This window comes from Rhinolophus sinicus, chromosome 1 (genome assembly GCF_057876585.1).
Source record: "Rhinolophus sinicus isolate RSI-liver-muscle chromosome 1, RSI-T2T, whole genome shotgun sequence".
In the NCBI taxonomy this organism is placed as follows: Eukaryota; Metazoa; Chordata; class Mammalia; order Chiroptera; family Rhinolophidae; genus Rhinolophus; species Rhinolophus sinicus.
In genome coordinates, this window is record NC_142501.1 from 42,856,172 (window position 1) to 42,877,950 (window position 21,779).

The 21,779-nt window shown below is 36.5% G+C and overlaps 1 protein-coding gene across 2 annotated transcripts in view; it reads right to left on the reverse strand.

Moving 5' to 3' along the window:
* Positions 1–951: 951 nt before the first annotated feature.
* The window catches only part of AMN1 (antagonist of mitotic exit network 1 homolog), a 48,660-nt gene continuing 27,832 nt past the window's right edge, over positions 952–21,779 (reverse strand). For both annotated transcript variants that reach the window (XM_019736829.3, XM_019736847.3), the window contains exons 6-7: positions 15,345–15,456; positions 952–1,151 (exon numbers count right to left, since the gene is read on the reverse strand). In XM_019736829.3, coding sequence (XP_019592388.1) covers positions 1,078–1,151; positions 15,345–15,456 — 186 coding nt within the window. In that variant the 3' untranslated portion in view covers positions 952–1,077. The remainder of the gene's footprint in view (positions 1,152–15,344; positions 15,457–21,779) is intronic.

Consider the following 21,779-nt stretch of genomic DNA (forward strand, 5'->3'; position numbering starts at 1 on the left):
GGGCTGAAGAACCAGAAGCCTTCCACCTGCCACCGCTGTGGGCCCCAAGCTCCGTGAGGACAGAAGTTCTTTGTTCAGAACCTCTCCTTATGTATCTCTTCATCAGGCTGTTGATTGGTATCCTTTAATATTTTTTGTAACAAACTGGTATTCTAGTGAATCGACATGTTTTCCTGAGTTCTGAGTATTCTAGCAAATTAATCGAACCCAAGGAGGGAATCGTTGGACTCTCCAGTTTGTAGCTGATTGGTCTGAAGCACAGGTAGCAACTTGGCCTTGCAACTGGCATCTGAAGTGGGGGGTGGAGGAGGGCAGTCTTTTAGGACTGAACCTTTAACCTATAGAATCTGACGCTATCTCCAAGTAGATAGTGTCAGTATTGAGTTGAATTCTTGGATACCTGGCTGATGTCTGAGAATTGTTTGTTCGTGTGGGGAGACCCCACACAGATACACATGTTGGAATTAGGTCTGGGAACTCTTTTCAGAAAAAGTAGCCATAAAAATCAATGAAGTAAGTGGTTGGACAAGGGTCTCAGTAACATTCATATGGGGAATGGCGAACATGTATGATATCATGGATTAGAACATTGTTATATTTCTTCATTTCACTGAAATATTAAAATTTGTAAAGAATTTATAGGCTGGATGTTCAGCTTTGCTTTTGGCCAATGGGCATTTAAATACTTCAGGAAGGTAGGAGCCAGAAAATAGCTAGAAAGGTAATTAATGTTTTTAGAAATACTTTTACTTAGCATTCTCTTAATGTCTATCCATATTGGTAAGTTTCTCTTATAACAGCTTAAATAGGTAGGAGAAGGAAATCTCCAGGGAAAACAGATAATTTTAAAACTTTGTTGTTTAAGAAACAAACACCCTCCCTACCCCCACCCCAAATCCATCAGTGGGCATGCTAGGATTACCATTTCAAAAACTCATCAAACAAACAGAATAATATTAATAGCACTGTTAAAGTGTTTAAGAGTCTGGTTAAAGCACAAACCACATTATACATTGGAAAGCCAATCTCCAAGACCATCATTTCCTGGTGGTATGAAGATCATAGCTTCGATGAGCATCAGTACACAGTCCAGGTCACTTGCTTTAATTTGTTTGGGCCTACTAATTGCTCCAAGACTTCTCGTGAATGATCTACAAAAGAAAACAATGATAATACATTAATTCACAGTAATCAGAGATATTTCATGTGTCTTCATGCATGAACTGGGGATGATAACTATTATATCTCATGGGGTTATTTAAAGGATTAAATGAAATAATAAATAAAGAATAGTATACAACTAAAAATACATTTAATTAATGGTAACCCTCACTGTTATTAGTTGTAGTGCACACATCATAGTAATACTTTTAAAAAACAGGCATATATTGTTTCTCTGTAATTTCACCAACCAGAGGGTAATGGTGTAATTTCATCATGAACCTGTGTATATTGCCTTTCTCAGGCTCCTGGCAGGAAATGGATGATGCACTAAAGTAAAGTATTTGAACAGCTTTAATAAAGCCGCTATTTACAAAGGAATGAGCAGGATTAAAGAAAGCCAACAGGTATGGTAAAGCACCTTGGGAAGCTGCAACATGTCCAAAAAGATTAGGGGTGGGAATGGTTACTAGAATAAGACAAACTGACCTGTAATTGAACAGTTTTCCATGTCATACAATACTATTATAAAGGATGGTTTTTAATAGATACTATTCTATAAACTCATTATAATTTAACCAATGTGTATTATTGGACATTTAGATAGTTTTCAATTATTCACAAGGTATAGTAGTGATTTTAATAAGGTTTACATCTCTTTTGCAAAGTCAGTTTTATAATGTCTTAAAAATATAAACCAAAGCAAAAACACTGCTAAAAATTTATTACTTTAAAAATTATTCAGAAGTTTAACAAACTTGTTCCATAGACACAATCTATGTCTTATGTACAACATATCTCTAACCTACTCTTGGAAATGTTCTAGTTTAGTGATTCTCAGACTTACAGATTTCACAGACCAATAGGAAAAAAAAGTGGGTCCAACATACGGTTACTAAATTTTATTTTAAGCAAAACAAAAATAAGACCAAATACCAAGGTTCAGTGCAAGGAGAAGAACAAAAGACTGTATGGAATTGAGAAGTTATTATAGTTGGGAAAATAAAGGTTTACAGCAGCAGCTAATTTAAAAGAAACAGCTAGTGAGACAACAAATATAGTTTTATTCATTGTCAGAAAAATATCATTAGTTATTAATCAGTTATTAGAGAGGAAATGTATTATACAAGAAATCTAAATTAAAGACAGGTTTCTAATAGGTTGAAAGTAAAAGGACGGACAAAGATGTATCATGCAAACAGCAACTATAACAAAGCTAGAGTGGCTATACTAATAGACGAAGGGAGAACACTTCACAACTCATTCTGAGGCCAGTATTACTCTGATACCAAAGACATGACACACACACACAGAACTACAGACCAATCTCTTAAGAATACGATGTGTTGGCTCTGTGCGCGGTCAGAGGGATAGTGGATGCGGGGAGGGGGGTTCACACAGTGTGAGGGATATAAATGATAAACGTCTAAGTTTTGCTTTGTCTTGTGCACCTGAAACTAATAAAAAAAAAGAAATAAATAAAAAAAAGAATATGTACTCAAAAATCCTCAAGAAAACACTAGCAAACCAAATGTAGTAAAAATATAGAAAAGATTATATGCCATGATCAACTGGGACTTATCTCAGGTATGCAAGATTGGTTGAACATCTGGAAATCAATGTAATACATTGTATTAGTTTCCTATTTCTGTTGTAATAAATTACCACAACCTTAATGGCTTAACACAGCACAAATTCATTATCATACAGTTTTGGAGGTCAGAATCCCAAAATGGGTCTCACTGAGCTAAAATCAGGTTTTAGCAGGTCAGCATTCCTTTTTGGAGACTCGAGGGGAGAATCCATCTCTTTGACTTTTCTAGCTTCTAGAAAGCCACCATATTCTTTGTATTCCTTCGTATTCAAAGTGAACAACATTGGACAGAATCCTTCTCACGCTGCCATCTCTATGGTTCTCCTTCTGTCTCCCTCTTGCACTTTTAAGGACTCTAATAATTACATTGGGCACACCTGGATAATCTGGGATAATCTCCCTATTTTAAGGTCAACTGACTAGCAACTTTTCAATTCCATTTGCAATCTTATATAACCTAACATACACAAAGGTTCTGGGCATTAGAACATGGATATCTTTGGGTGGGGCATTATTCTGCCTATGACATACAGCATATCAATGGAATAAAGGACAATAACCACATGATCATCTCAATAGACAGAAAAGGCATTTGAAAAAATCCAACACTCATCATAAAAACATTCAACAAACTAGGAATAGAAGGGAACTTGCTCAAAATGATAAAGGGCATCTATGGAAAACCACAGCTAACATCATACTCAATGGTGAAACACTAAATGTTTTCCCCCTAAGATCAGGAACAAGACAAGGATGTCTGCTCTTGCCACTTCTATTCAACATTGCACTGGAGGTTCCAACCAAGGAAATCAGGAAAGAAATAGAAATGAAAGGCATTCATGTTGGAAAGGAAGAAATAAAACTATCTTCATTTGTAGATTATGTAATATTGCATATAGAATGTCCAAAGGAATCCTCTAAAAAATCAGAAGTAGTAAAGTTCAGCAAGGTTGCACGGTATAAGATCAATATACAGACATCAACTGTGTTTCTATACACTCGCAACAAACAATCCAAAAATGAAATTAAGAAACTAATTCCATTTTTATTGCCATTAAAAAGGAAAAAAAAACTTAGGACTAAATATAACAAGTGAAAAACACATACTCTGAAAACTAAAACATTGTTGAAAGAAATTAAAGAAGATCTAAATAAATGGAAAGACATCCATGTTCATAGATCAGAAGACTTAATATTAAGATGGTAATACTTGTGCTCGCTTCGGCAGCACATATACTAAAAAAAAAAGATGGTAATACTTCCCAAATCTATAGATTCAACGCAATCCTTACCAAAATACCCCCACTTCGTTTTTTTAAAGAAAATGACAAGATGATCCTAATATTCATATGGGAATTCAAATTACCTAGAATAGCCAATACAATTTTATAAAAGAACAAAAATTGGAAAACACTAATTTCATTTTAGCTGTTGTTTCTAGGATTATTTTGGCATTTTTACTAGTTATGAATGTTATCAAACATATATAAATATTTGTTTTCTGACTATATTTGTGTCACTCTTCTGGAGGAATTTATTGTTGCACATAAATAAGAAGACTCTCCCTCCAATAGTAAGCATGCAATATATTTTTATGTAACTAAAACATTTTTATGCTAGATGGCAGTATTACATTACTCAAGTCGCCTCAGGCAGCTTTTCCTCTGAAACTAAAGAGTATTTGGGACTGTGAGTTTGAACAGTAGAAATATTCAATGCCTGGGAGTTTATGCTACAGGGAGAAACTACGGGCTCAGGAAATTATTCTATTGGGGGAAAGAACTGGAAATTATGGATCAGATGACTTAGGTTTTTAATTCTAGTTCTACCATCAGCTACTTCTAAGATCTGGGGCAAGCCATTTCAACTCATTGTATCGCAGTTCTTTTATCTTTAAAACAAGGGAGTTGTTTACCAGACTTCTGGGGGATGGCCAGTTAGCTCAGCTGGTTAGAGCACCATGCTCATAACACCGGGGTTGCCAGTCCCAACCCCACATGGGCCATTGTGAGCTGCACCCTCCACAGCTAGATTGAGACAACTACTTGACTTGGAGCTGATGGGGGGTCCAGGAAAAACACACTTAAAATAAATTTTAAAAGTTGGGGGAAAAAAAAGACTTCTAAGGAAACATTCACCGTGTCTCTAAAAATCTACGACTAATATAGATGGAGACCACTTTTTGAAAGAGATTCATGATAGGGGCTTTTGGGGCACCAAAAAACAGAAATCATGGGAAATATAAATTAACAAACTAATTTTTTCCAAATGATCAAGGAAAATGTACTTTAGACATTTTTGTACAATACACAGGGAAAAAAGTGAGGCTGGGCACCTTTTTTTATTAACAATGGTCAGAATTCTAATGCTTCGTTCTGTGATACTGGAATAGTAATGAATGAATAAATAAGGATGAGGTAACAGAATAATAAAGGATTGAGAAAATGAAAAAGAAAAAAAAAAGTTGTCCTTTAAGCAAGTAATCAATTTAATTATAGGGAAACTGAAGCAAACCACAAACCACTTGGGTCTTAAATACCTTTGTTTTGGCTCTTTGGGGTAAATCTTGATAATGCCATCATCTAGGAATCTATGTAAAGAACTTACTTGTAAAGAAATCAGGTTGAAACAAATCCTCAGACATCACTAAAATTGAGTCAATTCCAAGCAACAGATTTCTTTTTGGGTTTTCCTGTCTTTTAATGTAAACATAAGGACTCTGCTACTATCCAATTGCTTTATTGCCCTTCTAAAATCTAAACCTCCACGTCTGTGAATACTGTGAAACATGTTTAGATAATTATGAGAAACTAAAATGCATGTTCACCGTAGAAGATTAACAAAAGTGTGTGAGTTGAACTTACTGATCACCATTATAAATATAATTAAATTAAAGCTTAAGTTTAAGAGTTACTTTTCTGCTTCTATAATGTCTATTATTTACAGGATTTTAAAACAGCAGCTTAGTTTTTTTGTTTGTTTCTTCTGCAGAAATAAAATCAGAGTGCTTCTTAACAGTTTCAAGACCTAACTTACAGTGTGGAGTTTTGTTTATAGTCTAACTAGAAGGAAATATTATAAATATCTACAGATATAGTAGAGAACATAAACCTATTAATTCAGGGAATCTGATGGATAACTGCAGTGCGTACTACTGTTAGGCCAAGAGCAGAAACCACCTCAGGCCTGGAGAGAGGCCAGGAATGTATTGAATAGAAACTGTATTGAATAGAAAGCATCTTATCTTAGAAGCCATCTTGTCTTGCTCCCTGCTTGCTTGTACCTGCTGGCTTGTATTTTTCTCACAGGAGCCCATGATCAACGGACCTGAACATTCCTGGACAATGGCATGGAACCAGAATGTACAGTAAGAGGACACGTCATACCCTGAAACCCTTAGTTGCGATGAATGATGCAACAAAAGCCCCTGAAGCATTGAAGAACAGCCTTGTTTACCTCCCCTTAGAAAACTCCATAACCCTCTTGCTTGGGAGGTCATGGTGTTTTTTAACCTGACCTCCCGCTGCTCAAACACGCCAAACAAATTCTCATTTGTTTGGTCTCCCATGACTCATTCCTCCAGCCGTGCCCAATAACTACCAATGTGGGGGTCAGGTTGCTGTGAGGCTAACATAATATTAGAATTGCGCAAACATAGGTACATACATATATTCTTTTTATAGACTGTCAATTGTATTGTCTTATATAGTCATACATGAGCAATCACATGAATACATAAGCAAGAGGAAACATGTTGTATAATGTGTCATGAAGGAAGAATTTTCACTTTTCAGTCCAAAAAAAGCAATTGTCTTCTTTGGAGAAAAAAATTAAAGGGGAATATATTAGCCTACTTTATTTTCATTCAGTGGTGGTAGCAAAAACATCTAATGATAGCAGTACTGACAGGAAAGGGGGACGAGGAGGGAAGATCTGGGTAGCAGAAAAACTTCAGCTTTTTCTCTTTAAGAACCTTTATTGATAAAAACCATTGTGTATGAACTTTTATCAGATCTCCTAATTGTATGACTGACAAACATACATAAGGGAAAGCTGAGGTCCATAAAAGATAAGTTATTCGATGTTCTGGAGACATGGCAGGAGATTGGGGATAGGTGCTCATTTCACTGTATCTTGGGATTTCAGTTTTAGTCTTGGCAGTATTATTAAAACCTGTGTCACAATGGGCAAATAACATTTCAGTATCTCACTTTCCTATTCTGTGAAATCGGGGGTCAGAAAAATAACATACATAGTATTTTGTGCTAAAAAATTTTGGGGAATGCTTGGAGTAAAAAGCTTCTTTCTTAGCTATCATATTTTTCACAGCCTTTGATAATATTCATCATACTGGCGAGTTGCATTTCCCAAACTTTTTGGACATATAAACTTTTTTTTTTTTTTTTTATGCTATACCTCTGATAGGGTAGGTATGAAACAGGTTAGTTAACTTGTCATTAGGTAGACAGGGAGGTCCCTGGTGGAAAAAACAAAGACAGCCAGATCCTAAAACTCCAGGTTTTGAAATCACTCCTTCGCTCCAGGCAAAATCTAACAAAGCCTTGAGGTTAATCATAAAATTCCTTTTGGCCTGACAAATGGAGCAGATCTGATAGATAAGAGTGGGTTATTTTGCTGATTCTTTCAGAATGGGCAAGCAGAAAAAACCTAGTAGACGAATCTCATTAAAAGGCGCCAGCTCCCCTTCCCCAAACAGGCAAGGGAAGGTATAAAAGTAAGAGCTTTTGCCTCAGTCACTGGGCACCCCCATTCGGGACCCCCTCGTGCTCGGGAGCTCTGACTCTGCTTTCAATAAACTATCCTCTTTTTAAAACTCTTTGCCTCTCCTGGGTCCATGTTTCCAAATTCTTCGGTCTCATGAGACATGATCCCGACACTCACTCACTAAAAAGTCCCTTACATCATTTGGGGACTCAGAGACATACTGAGACAGGTTAGTGAGTATGATTGTTAGGTAGATAGATAGGTCCCTGGTGAGACAAAGAAAAGACAGCCATATCCTAAAACTTCAGGTTTTGAAATCACTCCTTTGCTCCAGGACATAATGTAACAAGGCCTGAGGTTAATCATAAAATTCATTTTGGCCTGACAAATGGAGCTGATCTGATAGATAAGAGTGGATGCTTTGCTAATTCCTTTAAGATGGGCAAGCAGAACCAACCTGGTAGACAAATTTCATTAGAAGGCGCCAGTTCCCTTCTTCAAACAGTTCCCTTCTCCAAACCGCTCCCCTTCCCCAAACAGACAAAGGGAAGGTATAAAGGTAGGAGCTTTTGCCTCAGTCATGGGACACCCCCCATTCGGGACCCCCTCCCGCTCGGGAGCTGCAACTGTTGCGGAAAAGCGGCGAGGACCAAGAAACTCAAGTGGCTCCCAGAGGTCAGGGAGAACACAGCTTTATTACACTAGCGGGCCCAGTGGCATTATTCGCAAAGAACTGAACACTGACTGGGGTCAGGCGCTTTGTTTTATATGTTTAGGCCTCCGGGTTGGGGGGAAATCTGGTCGGGGTGACCAGGGAGATCCGTCCCTAGCAGCTGTGTTCTCTCAACTTTGTTTTGACAAGGAGGCCTCTAACTATGGTGCCTGCGGGAGACAGCTCTGATAAGGAGGGAGGAGGAAGGGGATTGAGCTCTTAGGGGGAGCTTGCCGGAGACAGCTCCAATTAAGGGGAGATTGAGTTCTTACGGGGGGTGCCTGCAGGAAAAACCGTCCCAACACAACCTCTTCTCCTGCCTCTAATAAACTATCCTGTTTTTAAAACTTTTTGCCTCTCCCTGGTCCGTGTTTCCATTCTTCGGCTTCACGAGACACAATCCCAGCCCACACTCAGAAACTGCCGGCAGATCCAACATCACCTACATCAATATTTCTACTTCAGGTAAATAGAAAGGAGCAGAAGGAAAAAAAAAAAAAAAAACCAGCCCCGGTTAGACAGCCTCTTGCTGCAGCTCCTACTTGGGTCAAGACCCCTGGCTGCCCAACAGGACTCCAGACTTACACATACCTCTAAATCAGAGATATGTTGTTAGAAGTCAGAGAAGAGGGGGACACATCCTGTTTATCAGGATCATCAATACCTTACTAGCCCAACAGGATTCCAGGTTTTCAGATGCCCCAAAGGGATGTGTTTACATATGCCCCCAAACAAAGGGGTGTGTTTACACATGCCCCTACACCAAAACAATGCATGCTAAATGCCAGAGGACCAGACACCTCAGGGGGAGAAGGAGACATAAGAGAAGGGAGGGGGGAGGTGATTCACTGTAAGGCAAGGCTGCTTCCCTCCGGGTCAGCCTGCTCCACATCTCGGAGTGTCCTCTATTTTACTAATAAACTTCTGTTCATGCTGCACAAACTGTCTCTTGATTGAAGTCTTTCCTTCAAGAACACAAGAGCCAAGGTACAATGTCATTTCCCAGTAACACCTCTGGTGTCTTCTAGAATACTATACCATATAACTATAGTTATTGAATTAAAAGGATTTGGGGACAGATCAAGGAAGATATGATCACAAGGTGACAGTAGGACACAAGTTTTATTTGGGCCACGCTTTGATAGGTTTTCATGCAAAGGAAATCCCTTACAACATGAGACCCTCCAAAGGCAAGTGTGTGTGTGTGTGTGTGTGTGTGTGTGTGTGTGTGTGTGTGTGTGGTGCGGTGTGTGGGGACACTCCTCAGAGGGGGAGTAGATAAGGAAGCTCCCAGAGAACTGAAGAGGGGGTTTATGTGTCAGGATGTTACATAAACAGCAAGGTAAGGCATCTCTAGGGCAAAGAGCTCTCAAAGGGCAACAGTGGCTTGGGGGTCCTTTATAGCCCTGGGTTTTATCTTCCTTGTGAGTAGTAAATGTTGAATGCAGTTTTTCAGGGTGTGCAAAGCAGGCAGGCTCTGGATGGATAGATAAAATCTGCTTATTTAGATTACATTTACAACAACTGGATAAGTAAAAATTTGAGTTTGGTGTAAGTTGGATTTTAAGGTACTAGTCCCAGTGCTGTGAAGAAGTAAAATAGAGGACCAATATATATATATAGAGAGAGATCATCTTTGTCTCATTTATATAACAGTAATACAGGTGGTAAATGCTGGACTAGGTAATCTTCCAGGTCAAAAATATTATTATATCTCCCAAATTTTGAACTCCTGCCATTTCAATGTCTGCTTATACCACTTCGAACAGCCACATGGAAATATAAGAGATTTGAAAGAGAGGTCATGCTCTTGCTTCAAGAACTGAAGTTTACTGATAATTTTTCTTTACAGGAAAGCAGTTTTCAAAGTATGATATACAGATCCTACCGTGCAAGACCCTTCCAGGATTGTGAGCTGAACTAGTCACTTTATTCATGGAACACTTTATTTTATTTTATTTTATTAGTTTCAGGTGTACAAAGCAACATAATAGACATTTAAACCCCTCATAAAGTGATAACCTACCCCTCTGACATCTTATATAACTGTTACAATACCATCAACTATCTTCCCTATGTTGCACTCCACATCCCGTGACTATATATACCTATATATTTAGTTATAGTTGACATTCAGTATTATTCTACTTCAGCTTCAGGTGTACAGCACAGTAGTCAGGCATCTACACAGTCTATGACGTGATCCCCCTGGTAAGCCCAGTGCCCATCTGGCACCTTACATGAACTTTACAACATTGTTGATTACATTTCCCCTACTGTATTAATTCTTACTTTGTATTTCTTAATGCCTTCACCTTTTTCACCCTGCCCCCAACCCCATTCCCATCTATCATCCTGATAAATCTAGTACCTACCTGGCACCATACCTAGTTATTACAATGTTATTGACTACATTCCTTATGCTCTATACTCTACCATTTAGAATTGAAGGACAGATAAGGAGCTTTCCAGACAAGAAAAAGCTGCAGGAGTTCATCACCACCAAACCAGTATTACATGGAACACCATTTTTAATTGAAAGAACATCTGACAACCTAAGGTTATTCAGATTTGGATACTAGGCAGACTATTTCTTGAAAAAGAGCTAAATAAGCCTGTCACTTCAAAGAAAACAAATGATAGAGTTGGTAGCCAATGATTACATTTTAGCTTTCAAGTGAATTTTGGAAAATTTGTAGTTGCCACTGTGATCTTGAAAGCTACCCAGTACCTTTCTGATGACATCAGTGGTGATATTAACAAATGTGATTTTTTAAAAAATAATTAACTATGTTGCCATTTGAAAGATCTATATAACTCAGAGAACCAACATTCCAAACTGCCATGGCATGATGTTACAAAATCATATAGGGTTAAAAGATCCATTCAAAATGCAAGACAAACCAATGGATTATAATGTAATTGTATGAAAATTTCATTGATGTTTTCAACTTCTACACTACAATTAACCTTTAAGAAATTACCACTTGCTGAGTTTGGGGTAATATCAAAAAAGAGTAGTCACAATGGTCTGAAATGTAATGATCTGAATAAAAATAATTCTCTTTTCCATGTAATAGGTTATTTTTAAAAAATGAATAAATCTATTAAAAATTTCTCAGCTTCAATTTTTAATTTAATAATATAACCCACATAAACAAAAATTCTTTGGAATCCTCAACTTTTAAGAGTGTAAATGGGTCCTGAGATGCATTTGAAAAATGCTACCCTAAAATATTATCTAAATTACTACAAACTGCAAGTGGTTGTTTTATCTCATTACCTATATAAGAATACAAAGAAAAACCAAAAGAATTTGTTCTGAAACACAGAGAAGAATACAAAATCTAGGAGTCTTCTAGAATTACATTTCTATCATGTATCTTTTAGAGACAGGATAAAACCAAAATACTAGAGGGAAGGAGAAAAACATGCTTTTAACATGCACACATAGGTTAACATCATCAGAACATTATTTTTTACAGAGACTAAAACATGGGACACATTTTGCTTTCAGATGAACACAACTGTTCAACAATGTGTGTGAACCATGTTCTCAGAGGAAGCTGGTTCTGTTTTGGGACTCTATTTTTATATACTCTGTTAGTTATACAGGTAGAAAAGAGTCTGTGAATTCGCCAGCCTGCCATGCGCCACTGTTGCGGAAGAACGGCGGAGACCGAGAGACTCAAGCGGCACGCAGAGATCAGGGAGAACACAGCTTTATTACACCGGCGGGCTCAGCGGGATTATTCCCAAAAGACTGAGCACTTACTGGGGTCGGGCGCTTTGTTTTATAGGGTTAGGTCTCCGGGTTTGGGGGGGATTTGCGCCATTGCTATTGTGGCATAAGGGATTGGTTAAATCTGGCCGGGGTGCCGGGGAGGTCCATCCCTAACAGCTGTGATCGCTTGACACTGTTTTGACGGGAAAGCCTCTAACTGCTGTGCTCGCAGGAAACTGCTCCGATAAGATATCGGAGGAGGGAGAGGGATGGAAAGCTCCCAAGGTTGTGTTCGCAGGAAAAAAACTGTCCCAACACCACGAATTCATAAATTCCAGGTCTATTAAATAAGCAATGTAAACAGACGCTTTCCACTGGCAAATTCTGCTAGCATATTTATAAGGTCTGGCGTAAGCAATCATTCCCTCAGTGATCCTGCGTTGAAGAGGGTGAGACACAGCCTGGATGGTCCCTCTTTTCATTGCAATACCAAAAGGACTGAAATATACAGTCACAAAATTCCCTAAACTTGGGAAGAAATGGTGGGTCTTCACTGCTAAGAGAATAAACAATATGTTCATAATTTCACTGATGTGTATCAAGGGTATTACAGAATATTAAAGATTGAATAATCTAATAATTCCATAGATACTCTAGAGATTACCAGTAAATAGCTTTATTCGATCAAGTTTCTAAATACATTAACTTGGACATCTATTGAATTAGGGAATGGCTTACGTAAATCTCTTAGTATTAGGAATCAGTTTAGGTTTTTGTACTGTATTATGTTTTCAGGTGTTATGACCTCTGAATAAATCAGAATACTTAAAAAGCTTTTTTCTGTAGAAAGGGAAGTAATCTTTAATTGACTACAGGCATGGGAATGGTTTTTCTGATTAACTGAGATATTTTTGTAATTAAAATTATCATTTTATTTGTGATTAAAAATATTTCTAAATATATAACATTTTTTGATAATGGTGTTTTAAATCATATGTTGAAAAAGCATGGCTGTTAAGATACAGTGTTGATATCCCTTTGTCTCTGTTCATTGAGGGATCATTCTTCCCTAGCTTCTGGATGAACATTTAGGTAATAGTATGACTTTCTAATCTTTCCTATTATAAAATGTCCAACCACATTTTAAGTTGCAAAACACCCAATCCCCTCTCTGCCCTCATCTCTCTAGAATGGCTCTCCCTCCCACCATGCCCACAGCTGGTCTATGAGCAATACTTATGCATCCTCAGATTCTGAGAGTTCAGGCTGATTTAATGCACTTTCCTTCACTCCTACTGTCAGCAGCTAGCCTATGCAGAGGGCGCATTATCAGGTTCCAGTAGTTCCACTGAAGCTCCTCTCATTGGGCTCTAGGTAAAAGGTCAAAAACAGCAGCACTAGCCAAAGAAGTCCTCACCAAAATCCTTTCTCAATAATCATTGTCTCAATCCTTTAAAACCTCTTTGTGGATGACTGGTTTCTAGGGCTGTGAAATAGGTTCTCACATATTTCTTTTGAAAATTGTCATCTTTGCCATTTCTCTCACTTTTGAATTTTATACCTGCTGTATCTTGTTGCCTTAGTTGAAATTTCCAATTTGATGTCTCACTGACGTAGCTATATTGTATAGAAAAATATAACTAATTTTACTTTTCTAATCTAGAATTATACATACTTATTGAATATATGTATACAACACTGTATTAGAGATAGAAGACAAAAGAAAAAGAAAAGAATTACATGGCATAACCACTGTCCTTTAGGATCTTAAAGTTGAGTTGGTAAATTCAGCATTTTGAGTCATTATGTGGATGAGGAAAGGTTTAGTGGCATTAAGCTTTCCTGGTATCTGGAATCATACTGGCTAGGCATTTCTCTTGAATTCACCAACTGATAATATCTCTTTAGTTACCAGTGATCTCAATAATTATGTCATTTATCTAAAAAGGCTCCTGGTTTAAATATCAGATTAATCACTGTGACATATATTTCTAGACACATTTGCTGGAATCAAGAGAACTGCAGATAGGAGATACATGCAATAATGAGGGGGGTGGTAGGAAGTGGGCTCTGAAGAACCTCAAAAGTGTCCCACTTTTGGGAAAGCATGAATCAGCATCAGCTCACCCTCAGAGCACAGAGGGCTAACACTAGATTACAGCAGTAATGGTAATGTAAGACTTTTTCTTTCTCTTATCTCCCCTCCTGCTCACCCCAGTTCGACGATGTACTGACACTGGTGGGGTCAGAAACCATGGTGGGCAAGCTGGGGAAGGAAGCGAGGCATGAGATGATAAAACAGAGAAACTAACAATGTCCCCTTATCCACTGCAGTCTATCCACCTACAGCAAACCTGAGCTGACTGGAGGAGCAAAAAGCTTTAGCTTGTTTTGAGTATTACATAGGCCTAAGACATTTCAATTACTGAAATGAGAAGGTTTCTGTGATATGAAATGATGAGACTTGACTATCTGAGAATGACAAGAAAAGTCAACGGCACATGTCTGATATTTCATCTGGCTTTGGAAAAAATTAGCCCCTTTAGAGCAGATCTGTACTTAAAACAGTATGAAGAAAATAGAGTCACTTTCAGAGTATTATAGCACTTGCTTGTTCAATGTATTGATTAAATGTACACGTAGCTCAATGGGTAGATTTATACAATTTTAGTTGGTATTCTGAAAAGATCTATTATCAAAGGTTGCTGTTATTATATTTCACATACTGTGGTCTCCTCCACCTTATAATAGCCTACTATTTAGGATTAGAATATAATTTTCTGCCTTGTTTGATGACGAGAGAGCCTCTGCTTGACTTCTCACAACCCCCAAAGTAGTATATTCATGTACCAATCCCCTGTATTCAGTCCTTCTGAGTTAAAACTCCTGGTTAAAAATTAGATTAATCACTAAACATATTTTCCAAACACATTTGCTTGAATCAAGAGAACTGCATATAGGCGATACATGCAATGATGAGGGGGGTGCTATAAAGTGGGCTCTGAAGAATCTCAAGATTGATGAGATTACAGTTAACAGGTCATTTAGCATATTAGATAGATATAATATTATAAACTTTACTTTTTTTACTATGTATTTAAAGCATCATATTTAGTTAGTATCATGACCATTATCACTGCCACAGTCATCATCCCCACAATAGTTAACATTTATTGAACACTTCCCATCACGACCACCACCACCACCATCATGACTAACATTTACTGAGCCCTTACTATGTGTTACACACCTTATAAAATGTCGTCAGACAATCATCGTGACCAAGTTTATGAGGTAAATATTGTCAGTATACCCATCTTACAGATAAGGAAACTGAATAATAGAATGAGTTAAGTAATTTACTCAAGAACACACAGTTATTAAAAGATAAAACCAGGATTTGAACCCAAGCAGTCTATCATACTAACCTGTTATCAGGGGGCATCCATGGAATAGTAATATACGTATCTGAGGACAGCAAGTAAGGACGGCTTCTACAGCCTCATCAGTCAGATTTCTACAATGTCCCATATGAATCTCCTATTTAAAAAATAAAAGATAATCAAAAGAAAAAATATGTCTATAATAACAGTATGAAAATGCTTGGGAAATACTCTGATACAAAAAGAACCAAGTATCTACTTGCAAGAAAAACTCTTTAGAAAAGACCAATGTAAGTCTGCAGTAATTTGGAAGTAATAGCAGCTTTATAAGTTAAATGTCCAACCAGTCTATAAAGCACCGCAGATGTGAATTTCACTGTATGTAAATTATACCTCAATAAAGCTTGAAAAATTAAAAAAACTTTGAATAAAAAATTTTTGAAAACAAAATTGAATTAAAAAAGCAAACTGTAAAGAACACATACATTAGAAAACTACTATGTAAAAATTTAAATATTATTATCTTGTGTATATATATATATACACATATATACATATATACAAACAAATAAATAAATATATATATATAGACAGAGAGAGAGAGACACTGATGAAGTACCTAAACATGCAAGGAAAGATACATAGGTATCTTTAGAGTAGTGGTTACCTCTGAAGGAAGAAACAGGATAAATGAGGAAGGAGTTTAGATATGCCATATAATTTAAAAAGAACTGAAGTAAATGTGGAAAATGTTAAAATTCAACCGGTTTGTTCACAAGCCTCTGTTACATTACTTTCTATACTTTTCTGTATGTTTGAAATACATATCCCTTGTTTGATGTACTAATTTGGAACCCTTTTACATTGCTGGTGAGAATGTAAAATGGTATAGCTGAGTGGGAACAGTATGGTGGTTCTTAAACAATTAAACATAGAATTACCATATGCTCTAGCTATGTCACTTTTAGGTATATACTCAAAAGAATTGAAAACAGGGACTCAAACAAATATTTGTACACCTATGTTCACAGCAGCAGTATTCATAATAGCCAAAAGATGGAAACAAGTATCAGTGGATAAATGGATAAACAAAATGTGATTAGAATAGGCAAATTCATAGAGACTGAAAGTAGACTACAGGTTGCCAGAGGCTAGGGTCATGAGGGAGTAATGGGAAGTTATTGTTTAATGAGTAAAAAGTTTCATATGGAAGTTATTGTTTAATGAGTAAAAAGTTTCATATGGAACATGTGACCTTCCTGTAGCCAAATCTATCTGTAAGGTCCCCCAACGCACAAAGGAACACCCATAAAATATAATCTAGACTTACTTATAACTTATCTATTTTGAAAATATAAATGGTTCAGGTAGGATTTTGGGTTTTGTCCCTTTAAAGAGTTTCAATTTGGGATGATGATAAAGTTCTAGAGATGGATAGTGGTGATGGCTGCACAACAATGTAAAATATGCTTAATTCCACTGAATTGTATATTTAAAATGGTTAAAATGGTAAATTTAATGAAAGCATTCAAATAAACCAAACTTGCTTTGGTTGGAAAAGAAAAAACATTTTAACAATTCTGGAAGTGACAGTCATCTAATAGTTTATGTATATTTATGGTAGATGTATTTCTTTTCTCTTGAAAGTTGATATTACGTTGGTACATATATTATAATCAATTATATCTTAGAAATAAAGGAAAACTGAGTTTCCTTCATAAAAACTGAGGCGAAAAGTATCCTATGTTATAAAAACACAAAGGCATCCTCTGCTATAAATTGGCAAAGGCTACAGACAAAGAAATACAATTTGAGAACAACAGATGCAAGGAACAGTGTTTGACTCAGGTTCCATTTAAAATATATTAAATTAAGGCATAAAAAAAAAAAAGAACGAAAACACTCAATTCTAGCAAACTGGGGTCCCGGCAAAAGTCGTGAATTTACAATATAATCTTAATGGGAATAATTTAGCAACATGAATTTAGGACTACTAAAAAAGTATTAGCATCTATGGAGCCACTTGTTCCATTTTTAGGAGTTTCTTACAGCAATAGAAGAAAAAAGTGATATGTGATATGCTCCAACATATGATTATTTCTCAAAGCTACAAACTGTAAATTATCTGAATTACTAACAACAGAAAAATGATTAAAGAATCATATGGACATATTTTGTTCTGATATGCCAGTGCCTACAACATTGCAGGTACTATTAAACTTTTAATCATGAAGATTATAGAAAATTATACAATGACTAATGTAAGAATATGAGAACATTTATTGAGGTACATGTGTCTACAACTGCTGTAAAACCTGGGGGTAAAATGACAAACAAAATGGTCCCTGTTCACTGGGAACTCAGATCAACAGAGATTTCAGAAACAATCATAACAGTCAATAAATGTCATAACATAAATCGGTACTAAGTATTTGTCAATCTTAGAAGATGTGCTTAAACTTTTAATCAAATTTATTTTCAAGTCATAAATAACAGAATAGGAAAAATTAAAAGCAACAGATTAAAACAGAGTATCTGATAAAAGGTAGGCATACATATCACCCACAAGAGAAGAATCAGTTAAGAAGATGGAAAATTTTGTATTTCAATTTCAGTTAGAAATTGTCACAAAGATGCTCTGAGCCAGAGGTTTAAATACATTCACTATATGTACTTTGTTGAAGGAAGGAATGAAGTTCTAACAAATTTTAGAAAGACTGCCATGAAAACATTTTGATACTTAACAGAAATAAGCTTTGATGAAAAAATGAAAAATTTACACATAGACCAATGGAATAGAATTCAGAACCCAGAAATAAAACCACATAAATATGGACAGATAATTTTTGACAAAGAAGCTAAAAACATACAATGGAGGAAGGACAGCCTCTTCAATAAATGGTGCTGGGAGAATTGGATAGTCACGTGCAAAAGAATGAAACTGGACTGCTATCTGTCACCATGTACCAAAATTAATTCAAAATGGATCAAAGACTTAAGCATAAGACCTGACACAATAAACTGCATAGAAGAAAACACAGGTACTAAACTTATAGACCTTGGGTTCAAAGAGCATTTTATGAATTTGACTCCAAAGGCAATGGAAGTAAAAGCTAAAATAAACGAATTGGGACTATATGAAACTTAAAAGCTTCTGCATAGCAAAAGAAACCATCGACAAAATAAAGAGGCAACCAACTGAATGATTTTTGCAAACAGTGCATCCAATAAGGGGCTAATATCCAAAATATACAAGGAACTCATGCAACTCAACAACAAAAAAACAAACAACCCAATTGAAAAATGGGCAGAAGACCTGAAAAGACATTTATCCAAAGAGGACATACAAATGGCAAATAGACATATGAAAAAATGCTCAACATCACTAATTATCAGAGAAATGCAAATAAAAACCACAATGAGATATCACCCCATCTCAGTCAGAATGGCTATCATCAACAAGACAAATAGTAACAAGTGTTGGAGAGGCTGTGGAGAAAAAGGAACCCTCATACACTGTTGCAGACTGGGAATGCAGACTGGTGCAGCCGTTATGGAAGGCAGTGTGGAGGGTCCTCAAAAAATTACGAATAGAATTACTACATGACCCAGCAATCCCTCTCCTGGGTATCTACCCAAAAAATCTGAAAACATTTATCCATAAAGACATGTGTGCTCCAATGTTCATTGCAGCTTTGTTTACGGTGGCAAAGACATGGAAACAACCAAAATGTCCTTCGATAGATGAATGGATAAAGAAGTTGTGGTATATATATACAATGGAATACTATTCGGCAGTAAGAAAAGATGATATTGGAACATTTGTGACAACATGGATGGAACTTGAGAGTATAATGCTAAGCGAAATAAGTGAGACAGAAAAAGCAGAGAACCATATGATTTCACTGATATGTGGTATATAAACCAAAAACAACAAAAGAACAAGGCAAACAAATGAGAAACAAAAACTCATAGATACAGACAATAGTTTAGTGGTTACCAGAGGGTAAGGGGGGTGGGGGGTGGGAGATGAGAGATGAAGGTAAGGGGGATCAAATATATGGTGATGGAAAGAGAACTGACTCTGGGTGATGAACACACAATGGGATTTATAGATGATGTAATACAGAATTGTACACCTGAAATCTATGTAATTTCACTAACAATTGTCACCCAAATAAATTAAAAAAAGAAAAAAAAAGAAAAATTCAATGATAGGACACTACAATCATCAACACTTACTGAAAGGATGGAAAAGGGGCCACAGGTTAAACCTTACAAACTCAGGAGACTGAAAATAACCACATAAGATGGCATGAACATAAAAAAAAAAAATCATAACTAAGGCGAGCCATGGCCAGAAGTCACATCTTTAGCCTGAAGCTTCCTTCATAAAGTTAGTCTTCACCTTAAGTGAGCCTGTCTATTGTCTTTTTGCACCTAAGATGACATCCTTGGAATGTCAGAAATCCTTTTTTCCAGACCTGAGCAGGAAAGGACAGAATCCCTCATTATTATTCTTGTCCCTTGATTAACATCTCTATATTAACTATCCTGTACCCTCCTATGTGAAAGTACAGTACCTGTCTCTTCAATTTACTTTTATCCAATCCCAGAGATTTCCCTGCTTTGCTTTCTCCCACCCCCTCAATCTACCACCAATGGATTTCCTGTAACCCTCCTCTTTTGATTCTATGTATAAAATAAACTGCAAACCGCCATTGTGAGGAGCATTTTCTCAATTTGTTGAGATTTTATTTTCCGGCAATTGTCATCTGTTTGGCTCAAATAAACTCTTATAAGTTTTCTCTTAGGCTGTATGTTTTTCGTCGACATTGGCTACTGGATTTTTTCCTAAGTCTGCTTAGGTTGGTGCTCCAATTTTATAATGGTAAAGTAAATACATGAAGTATATTTCCTATCACTGCATGACAACAAATTTCCTGGTGGTTTAATTAGAAAGTGATACACTGGGTTAACAGTTTAAGAACTTTATTAAAATTGATGGTGACTATAGGATAATGTTGTTCTAAGAATTAAATAACCTAGTGAATGTAAGGTAGTAGCGTAGAGGCTAGAATACAGTAAGTGCTCAACAAATGGTAGTATTTAAAATAGTAAAAATAATGGCAGAGTTTATTGCCCTTATATTTGCATGTGATTTGGAATTTGGGACTCGGTATAAGAAAAACAAGGTAATTTCTTCATTAATAGATTTGTAAAAATATATATATATGCTATTTTATACACACATACATATAAGTAGGATGCAGATATATATAAATATCACAAAAAATAATCTCTTTGGGCAATAACTCAAGGAGAAATATTTGGCAAAAACATGGTACTGCCATTCTATTACAATAGTTACGTTGACGAGAAAACATCCAGCCTAAGAGAAAGCTCATAGGAGTTTATCTGAGCCAAACTGATGACAATTGTAGGGAAGCAAAATCTCAACAAATTGAGAAAATGCTCCTCACAATGGCGGTTTGCAGCTTTTTCTGTATGTAGAATCAAAGGAGGAGGGTTACAGGAAATCCATTGGTGGTAGATTAAGGGGGTGGGAGAAAGCAAAGCAGGGATATCTCTAGGATTGGATATAAAAGTAAACGGGAGACAGGTATTTCTTTCACATATGTGGGTAAAGGATAGTTAATAGTTTACTTTTTACAGCACAGAGATGGTAATCAGGGGAAGAAGAAGAATAATGAGGGATACTGCAGTTTCCTGTTTGGGTCAGGCAGAAGGGATTACTGACATTCCAAGGGCATATTATCCTAGATGCAAAAAGACAATAGACAGGCTCACTTAAAGTAAAGACTGATCTTTGTCAAGGAAGCCAGAGGCTAGATGTGACTTCCTGCCATGGCTCACTTTAGTTAGTTACTAACTGAGTTACTAACTTAGTTACTAACATTTATAATTCATTTATAGTCTGCTTACTTCCAAAAAGGATATGATGTGGCTTATTGTTGACAAGCTCAGCTATATTAAGTAAGAATTAAATTAAGTAAGAATTAAAAAAAAAACCACTATAAACTGGGAAAGGAAGAACCCCAAATCCTAGGACAAGAGGCTTCTTAAATATATCTAGAAAAAAGTTATAGGTATCACATCAGTCACTGAATCCAAAGGCTGAATATTAATTTAAGGTCTTTTTAACTGGCTGTACAATGTGGGCTATTGGGGAGAAAATAACCTTTTCTCTATCCTCTTACGTTCTATCTTTGGAAGTCTGCAAATTAAACTGGCAAAAAACAGATTAGCAAGAAAAAAAAAGTTTACTCACTCTTTTACTCACAGACAAAGTGTCTCCAAAAAAATGGCTAGAATTTAAAGTTTATGTCTTATATCTTAATAGAGGAAAGGGAGGCGGAGAGAGGACACTGATAGAAAAACAAATGACATTAGGAAAGTAGATGGGAGGTGTTTGTTTATGCAAGTTCTCATCTGACTCCTCCAGTGATAGGAGTGACC